This window comes from Phragmites australis, chromosome 6 (genome assembly GCF_958298935.1).
Source record: "Phragmites australis chromosome 6, lpPhrAust1.1, whole genome shotgun sequence".
Classification (NCBI taxonomy): Eukaryota; Viridiplantae; Streptophyta; class Magnoliopsida; order Poales; family Poaceae; genus Phragmites; species Phragmites australis.
This window is the reverse complement of record NC_084926.1, coordinates 23,641,272-23,650,268: the sequence shown is the minus strand read 5'-3', so window position 1 is coordinate 23,650,268 and position 8,997 is coordinate 23,641,272. Positions and strand designations below refer to the sequence as shown.

The 8,997-nt window shown below is 41.8% G+C and overlaps 1 protein-coding gene across 3 annotated transcripts; it reads right to left on the bottom strand.

The window, feature by feature from the left end:
* Nucleotides 1–2,894: 2,894 nt before the first annotated feature.
* LOC133922145 (probable protein phosphatase 2C 14) lies at nucleotides 2,895–8,417 on the bottom strand. Of its 3 annotated transcripts, none has more exons than XM_062367345.1 (6): nucleotides 8,204–8,417; nucleotides 7,424–8,041; nucleotides 6,150–6,527; nucleotides 5,896–6,013; nucleotides 3,685–3,935; nucleotides 2,895–3,578 (listed from the first exon to the last, which is right to left on the bottom strand). In XM_062367345.1, the coding sequence occupies exons 2-6, from the start codon at nucleotides 7,901–7,903 to the stop codon at nucleotides 3,201–3,203; spliced, it is 1,605 nt and encodes a 534-aa protein (XP_062223329.1). In that variant the 5' UTR covers nucleotides 7,904–8,041; nucleotides 8,204–8,417; the 3' UTR covers nucleotides 2,895–3,200. The 3 variants fall into 3 exon arrangements, with proteins under 3 accessions (XP_062223329.1, XP_062223328.1, XP_062223330.1); XM_062367344.1 differs by having other exon boundaries at nucleotides 7,424–8,038; XM_062367346.1 differs by having other exon boundaries at nucleotides 3,685–3,908; nucleotides 7,424–8,414.
* Nucleotides 8,418–8,997: the final 580 nt, after the last annotated feature.

Sequence of the window (8,997 nt, the reverse complement as noted above, 5' to 3'; positions counted from 1 at the left end):
TCTGGTACAGGGAGTACTAGATGGTTATGGTTTTGGTTATAGTACAGGGAGTATTAGACGGTTATGGTATGCAAGGTGGGAAGCCTTGTATGCTGGATGCTGAACTGTATGGGTTACATTCACTTAATAATTGTTTAATGCTTTTGAGTCCAAATATGATTTCATTACTCGCATTTACGCAAATATACCATTTGTTAGCTTATTCTTGATATAAGCCTGCATATCATTACTTTTCCCCACTTGCTGAGTACTCTATGTGCTCACACTTGCTATTTTTCCTATACCATGCGACATGTATACTGCTACTCAGTGAGTGAAGATGTTGAAGACTATCAAGATGAGGTTGTGATGTTCTAGGTACGTGTCTCTCGGTCGGTTGCCTGCGGTGTTGTTGGGCACCAGTGTTTCTATTCCGCTGCAGATATATTCATAGAAGGCAATATATGTCAATCGCTGTAAGAGTTTAACGTTTATTTAATAGAAGTATTGCTTTTGTTAATTCACATGTGACGTCCTTATGTGTGTTGAACATCCTGGACACATATAAACCGCATCTAGTTTTGACTGTTAAAACCGGGTGTGACATTCACTCTTTTTATTCCTGCACTAGCGCTTGCTACCTTGGACACAAGATGTTGAGCTTCTATTGCCTTGAGGACATAACATGAGCCTCGTCGGAGCGTAAGACAAACCACGGCGGCGCGATCGCATTCTAGCAAAATGGAGCGAAAAGGAGAGTGGGAACATAGGGTAACGAAATGAGTGCCTTGGAGACTCGGTGGATAGTTTTATAGGGAGGGGGCAAAGCTGGTTGGGTCAAACAGGCCGGAGCAAAGGCCACCCAGAAAAAGAACAAACGGAGATGAGTGGAAAGAAACATGGGCCAGAGAGGAGAAAGAAAGGATGAGCCAGAAGCGAAATTGAAGCCCAAGCAAAGTTTCCATAGGTTATTTTTTTCATGGACCAAGCTAATGCCTGCACATGCATGCATGCTATAAGCATTTGGCACGCACAACCATTTTTAGTAAACTTTGGTCTGAATGCTTACCCCCTTACCATTTCCAGGTTGCTAATACACAATTTTTCGGTACTCAGTTTCTATGATCATACTTCAACTCATGGAAAAAGCAAAGCAAAAAATCTGATAAAACTATGTATGTTCTTAACCTTTTCACACGAGCTATATAACTAAATAAGCATCTTTTAGAAAGATTGTAAGCAAATTAGTAGGGATTCAAAAATCAAAAATAGAACACACGAAAGCAAATCAGACAGATCTGATCCATATTTTCACATCGTTAGAATTTGGGGGAGCAGATTCTGCAAAATCAATTCTGAGAGCAAAAATCGTTGAAAAATATCAGGAGCAAATTGTTGCCTATTTGCATTCAAATTCATACAATTTGGGAAGCAAATTATTGCATATATGCAAGCATTTTTTTCTATGTAAATTGGGGAGCATGTAGTGCAAAAAGCAAATTGGTGGAAACCATAAGAAATTTGTTGCATGTCTACAAGCAGATCAATGCAATCTTTGAGGCAACTCGCTACATATTTGCAACCCAATCTAGACATAAGCAAGAAAATTTTTCAAAAACGTTGCAGAGCTGACTCCGCGTGGAGGAGGTCATCCTAGATGACTGGGAGCTCAATCCCGCATGGAAGACCCTGCATGAACGAGGAGAAGCTTGATCCCATGGGATTGCAAAAATCAAATCTAAGAGCAAAAATCATTGAAATGTCTCAGGAGCAAATTGTTGCATGTTTGCATGCAAATTCATATAGTTTGGAAAGCAAATTATTGCATATATGCAAGCATTTTTCTGTGTAAAATGGGGAGCAAAAAGAAAATCGGTGGAAATTATAAGCAATTTTTTACATCTCTGCAAGTAGATCAATGCAATCCTTGAGGCAACTCGCTACATATTTGCGACCCAATCTAGAAAAAAGGGAGAAAAGTTTCAAAGAAAAGTTGCAGAGCTCACCCCACGTGAAGGAGGTCATCCTAGATGACTGGGAGTTCAATCCCACATGGAATAGCCTTGTATGAATGAGGAGAAGCTCAATCCCATGGAGGGAGCCTGGCCCCGATAATTAGGAGTTGATCCCGTGTGGAGGAGCTCAATCCCACATGGAGGGGCTCGATCCTGATGCTGAGGTACTTGGACCAACAACGAGGAGCTCAATCCCGCATGGAGAAACCTGGTCCTGATGATTATGAGCCAATCTTGCATGGAGGAGCTTGATCTTGAGAGCGACCTCCTTGATTCCGAACGGAGTAGCTCGGATCCTCTCTGAATCAACTATGCCTTCCTCTTCACCACAATGAAACCCTATTTGGTGAGCAATAGCTTACCTCTAGAAATATCTAATGGATAGAGGTAGAGCGGAAAGCATGTATGAATGGAGAGAGCTGCGCACTGTGTGTGAATGGAGGAAGATGATGCATGAGGGGCCACGTTAACGTGATTAGGAAAACGAGAGCCCTCCGGATCGACCTTTTCGACCAAAGCTTCCCATCATCCGACAGCAGGCGGAGCGTGCAGATAGAATTGCGAGCAGAAAAAAATTGTTCTTTTCAATTCTTTAATTTCAAGAATTCATCGGAATCCCCTACACACTAGTTATTCATCGGAGACACCAATATACTCATGGAGCGCGGGTGCGTGGCTACGTGCCTTCCCGCTAAACACGTACATGTGTGCTTCTATTATTGGTAGCGGTAGACACCAGCCTTGGGTCTGTGACTCGAACTTTGGTGATCATATCTGCACTCCTAGCCACTTGCCACAGCTTCCTAATTCCAAGAGTTTTTGTAAGGGTCCAATGAAACATAACAATATAATAGCACACGCAACGTTGGCTTATGGCCTTATCAAGATGACCCAAGAAAATGAAAAGGATCACGACCAACATGAAGTAATCGAATAAATATTTACAAAAAAAAGTTGAGAACTCAATAGGCTTCTTCCTATAGGATGCTATGACCACGATAGACCGACAATAGCAGGAACAAAATTATTACAAAGAACTCAACAAATGACGCTAAACTGCAAAACTGTAAATCCTAGTCACACTTGCGTGCAGAAAAATAGCAAGCAGCAACTCCCGACGTGCCAGTAAAAACAGCCATCCATCGGTCCAACAGATGCCAATCACAGGCAGCATGCAAGTTCACTTGATCATGCTTGCTTTGCGCCTCAACCATCCTTCTCTGAATCCGCAAGAATGACCGGCTTCGCGACGCCATCCACAACAGACAGCTCGTTTCGATCTGTTACCAGTGCAGTAACAACATCTGCAGAAGCTCCAGTGCTCAGCTGGATGGTTGCGGGGCACTCATCACTGCTAACTTCTACAGTATTTGCCAAATTGTTGGCCATGGAACTGGATGATTCACTTGGTTCATCAGTATTCAGGAAAAGGCAGACGACGGCACAGTCATCAACTTTAGAAGTAGGGAACCGACTTCGCCAGGCACGGTGAGCAGATTCGACTAGAAAACGTGCTGCGGAGGTCCGAGAAGTGGCTCGGCTAACAATACTAACAACTTCTTCGTTTGACAGCACGTCCCACACCTAAAGTAAGTTAGGAAAAAAAAAAGATAGGAAGTTATATCATATAGCACAAAGGTTGACTTAACAATATTCAGAAAATGGCACGTGTAAATTGACTTGTGCTCACCCCATCGGTAGCCAACACAATAAATTCATCCTTTTCTGTGATGTGATGATAGGAAACATCAGGCATAGAAATTACACCATGATCCTTCAGACAGAAGTCTCCAAATGCCCTAGCCATGGCCAATCCAGGTGAGTTGTACTTTGGAAGCCAAACACGAGCGACGTCTGGTTCCTCAGGAAGTGCAAATATTCTACCCTTGCGTTGCCTTATTCGCTGTGCTTCACCTATAAAGTTACCATGATATTCCTTAACTGAACAGGAAAAAAGGGCATACACTGAACAAAATAACTTGCTACTATTCATGGCACAAGTTAATAACATAAAAAAAAAATAAGATGCTTCTTCATAACTAAAAAATTACAATTAGCACACATTACCAATAGTTCAATATGTTAGTTGACAAATTAGTTGTTGATATCCCTAAAGTATTGTTATTTTAACATTTCAGTGCATAAAACTATCAGTTAGACAAGTAATTGTACTGTAAATTTCATGAAAAACGTATGATGCTAATTTAAGACGCACCAACAGAAAACTCTATCATTTCTATGAAAAGGACAACTTCATGAAGTTCACCATTTTTGTCGGCTTCATGAAGCTCATAGACTACAATTATACATAGTTGAATTATATCATAATAAAACAGCAAAGCATGACAACCTTGCCTCATACTAAAACAAAGAAAATGATCTAGGAAGGTACCCTGTTAAAACTTCATCACTTCTACACAAAAGGACAACTTAACCAGCGAGATGATAAAGTTGACATTTTTATTTTCTTCATGAAGCTCACTTACTATAATTAAATTAAGTTCAATTATATCATAACAATAACAGCAAAACCATGACAATCTTGCCTCGTACTAAATCAAAGGAATTGATTTAAGAAGGTACACTGACAAATAATATAAGGTCATACAGATTAACATTCAAATTCATTTGATCATTACATTACATAATAAACACATAAAAAGAAAACAAATATGAGAAATAGTGCTAGTTATTTCATTTTGTGTGTGTTTGGTTCACTGGATGAGTCCATCCGGGAGATGCCCATCCGGTTTTTGAGGTGTTTGGTTCATTGGATAACTTGGATGGGGCGGCTAGGTTCAGGGAATATTCGCTCAAATGCTGGACGAAGCGATCCACGTGAAAACATGCGAACGGAGCAATCCAGTTCCGCTCGTTCACTCGAGACGTGCTTGTGTGTGTTATTAGTTTTTCATTTAACTCTCATTTTACCCGGGATTATATTAGTGGTCCAAAAATTCTAAACGTTTTTATGAGCAAACTAGAGCTCACTGGCAACCTGTTTTAATTGGTTTGATCCAAAAAAGCCTAAGTCAATCTTTAATTAAAATTCTCTAAAGAAGCCTACTTTTATAACCTCTAGCAATTTTTAATACCTCAAATAAATTCCCAAAAATCTGGAAAAATTCACTAATATTCTTCTCATGTAATGTACTAACTTATAAAAATATTTCAAACCCTAGGTTATTTGGTGAAAAAATGAGTTCTGCTGTAATACTCTATTTTTATCATTTTTATCACTTTAATCCCACCAACCAAACAGAAAATTGACTCATCCCATCCATCCTAACCAAATAGAAAATTAGATCATCCCATCCAAAAAAAGATGGATTGCCGTACCCCATCCAACCTCACCCTCCAACCAAACGTACCCTTTATGGACTGACTTTGGAAGATGGTAATTGTGGTAGGAATTGATGAAACAGAATAGATTGGTTAGGACTTTGTAGCAGCAAGAGGATAGAAGAAGGAGCTCCGACAGGGAAAAGATCTGGTTTGATCCTGTTTAACTCATCTCAATGGTTTGTCTTCCCTTATATAGGATAAGGTCTAACAACCTCAACTTAAGAATAGATGGAAATCTAATCTTATCTCAAGTAATTGTAATGAGACCTAAGAAATGCAACAAAAAGGATAATATTACATCAAATATAATTTTTTCCGTCTGTAGCCTTCCATGGCTGTCACAGCCATGACAGTCCATGCCCTAAGGCACCAGATGTCACATAGGCAAAGGAAATTAAGGGCACACGAGTACAATGCTGCTCACAACTCAAGCACCAAAGCCCAAAACTGCATAATTGTATTCAACAAAAAAAGACTGACAAAAGTCTATAGATTTCCAGAATAGCATTACAATGAAATAATTTAAAAAACAGAAGGAAGAAAATACAAAACTTACTTGGAATATTAGGCTTAAGATCAACTGTCAATTGGACAGCAACAAGCTGATTATTTTCATTTCTGGTGCCCAAGACAGCTCTTGAATCCCCCAAGTTGCCGATTATAAGATTGAGCCCCTGTAGTATACAGCAAGAAAAGGAGTACAGTCAATTTACAAGATGCGGCTTCTAGCAGTTTGCATCAACTGAATGAAACCAAATGAAGATTTTTTTAAAAAGAGACATGATCATTTATGCCATTCGGCTCAGTTACCTGCTTGATCACTGCCACCGCTGTAGTTCCACTGAAAAAGCAATCGATATTTTTATGTAACTTCAGATCCCTATCCATTACATAGAACGTCTTCAAGAACGAAGTTCTCAATGCTGGAAAGCTCTCTGGATACTCCCCATTCTGCTCAGCTACAGAGGAAATGGTAGTATCTCCTCTGTCGATGTGTTCCGGTGAACCTACTTCACCTGCATTGCTTTTAATGTTGCTGGTGGATGTCTCTCTACCCTCATCTGTCCCCAAATCTGCACTTAACTTTACGGGCAGTAGATCTCTTACTCTCTTAGCAACCAAATGGCCGTAAGGTCCATGACCATCAAAAACACCACAAAAGATGGTATCATCTCTCGAACAGAAGTTCTGTCCACAAGTAAAAATAGCTCGTCAAAATCAAACAAATCCTCCCCACAAACAACAGCAGCAGAAAATTTTACATGTTATATGATAAACTGGAAAGAGATATGACAGATGGGTAGTTAGCCATTTTGCATATATTTTTAATGGGACCCGTGTAAAATTTGTAAGGGACTACTACGGCTGTCAAATCATGAAAGTTTAAGTTCAATGAACTGTTGAGAAAACTCATAGAAGGCAAATTCGAGTTCCACAAAAACTGAGATAGGATTGGTATGTGTGTCACACAAAGGACATACAGCCAAATCGGTAATCAGACATTTGGAAAGGGCAGGATAGGGCATCAAGCAGATAAGATCATCCACCAAGGAGAAAGAAAGGGAAAAAAACTAGGACTGGATAAGGATGAGTCATGTGGAGCCCCTTCATCCTCCAAGAAGTATTCCAACACAATCCCAATCATTGCACTTGAATTAGACAACCAAACGGGAACTCTCTACCAGCAACATCCAATGGCAATCCGTGCCAAATATATATTGAATATGGGTCAAAGTTCAATTCTTGCAAGTTTTAGGATGCTGTGGGCTCATGTTGCGTAACTCGTAAAAACATGCAGCCGATGTGCCCCAAAAAAAAAGAATTTCCTGAGGTTGACATCAAGATCAACTTAGTTTGGAGAAAAATAAAATCTGATTTGGAACCTTTCCGTTGTACAAAATTCTGGATCAAAGCTAAATGAGCCAATTTAATCCAGAAGTATAAAGTGATTGCTTAGATCTTGGTGAGATCTGATCAAGGAACAGTGACAGTAGTACAGCAACAATCTCATCGAACAAAAATTGCAAGAGAAGTACAGACAAGAAAGCAAGGAAGTGATGGTCTCTTTTTTTTCCTTCATTTACCTCCCAGAAGATCATAGCATCCTGGTTGACGCCCTTCTTGCCCTGCATCGTGTAGAGCGACGCGACGGCGCAGGCGCCATTGCCAGCGATCCGGCCGGGGATGCCCCTCAGCTCTGCTGCGAAGCGCCGGGTGTCCACGGACGCCGTGGCGGCCACCCCGCTCGGCGGCGCCGGGTGCGGCTGCCTCTGTGGCCGCGTGGCAGCCCAGGAGACGCCGAGCGCGCCGAGCACGCCGAGCAGGCAGTCGAAGAAGTCCTTCATACACCGCCCGCCGGCGCCGCCGCCTCCTGATCCTGCTCCTCCTCCTCCTCCCGCTCCTCCCACCGCTGCCCCCGCGGACCGAGTCGTGACCATGACGACGCGCGCGGCGACCGCGACGGCGACCAGGCGCTGCTGCTGCTCCTGCTGGCGCTCCCCTCCGCTGCCGCTAGGCCGCCGACGGCTGGTACCCGACCGGCGCCCCGCGGCGGCCTCCACCATGCACCCGCGGCCGATCCGCGCCCGGCGCCGCGCGCCGTCCCCCGACGCCGACGACAAGGGAGGCCGAGAGAGGAGGGCGTGAGACGGACGGACAGCAAGGCTGAGTAAGCGGCTCAGACACCAACAAGGGAGTTGCTGCTAATTAAGCGGGGTTGCAGTGTAAAAAGAGGATTTTTTATATATCAGCGCGTCGCAAAAAAAAAAAAGGCCAAGAACACGAGGTGGTTAGGAAACAAGGAGGCCGTGTAATCCCGTACTTAAAAATGCTCTTGTCAACGAACCAATTGATTAAGCGCTTACTCGAGGAGGAGAGGAGCAGGACAGCTGTGAAGAAACAAGAGGAGCACGAGGCCGGGAGGGTGCTTTTCGTGCGGCCTGTTCCTCCAATCGAATTCGCCTCTCGCTCTCGGGAAGGCAGAGGGGGAGGGAGAAAGCGGTGAGGGTCGAATCTGCGACGGGTCGGTGGGGGCGCGAAAAGGGAAGCACGGGACAGGGATGGAGCGAGCCAGGGGTTGAACTTTTGATTTCACTGCACTGTATTGATATTTATATACATGATAAAAGGACATCATCAACAGACATCTATAACTGATAATTGCAGTTATGGAAATTTGATCACATGGTTATTTATTCTTCAACACACTTGATCAATTTCATCATCTATATACAGTTCAATGAACTCTTGTCGAAAAATCCTGTGAGGAAAATATAGGTAGAGATGTACTCGTTCCTTTGATATGCATTAAAAACTTCTGGAAATCTCAGTAAAAAGATAAAGAGAAAAATAATATGGTATATCTGCTTGTATTGATATTACCTCATTAAAAACCTTATATAAAAAATATATTGGAAAAACTCATAAAATAAAAGAGCAAGGTTATGTATTAGGGATTTACTCCCCTAAACTTTGCATATCTTTATAAATATGTCATCTCTTACTAATTCCTTGAATGAAATAAATAAATTGATAAAGACTTTATGAATAAATCTTTAAGATTATCACATGATATTATTTGCAAAGTATTTATCCTCCATTTCTATAATTCATGAGGATAAAATAATTTTAGAATATATATATATAATGGGGTATTCAT

Bases quoted from the DNA above. Each gene is read 5' to 3' on its own strand.
- LOC133922145 (XM_062367345.1), bottom strand. From the start codon at position 7,903: ATGGTGGAGGCCGCCGCGGGGCGCCGGTCGGGTACCAGCCGTCGGCGG. The intron at 6,528-7,423 runs GTAAATGAAGGA...ACTTGTGGACAG, and splicing joins ATGCTATGATCTTCTGGGAG to AACTTCTGTTCGAGAGATGA. The intron at 6,014-6,149 runs GTAACTGAGCCG...TGTATACTACAG, and splicing joins CGGTGGCAGTGATCAAGCAG to GGGCTCAATCTTATAATCGG.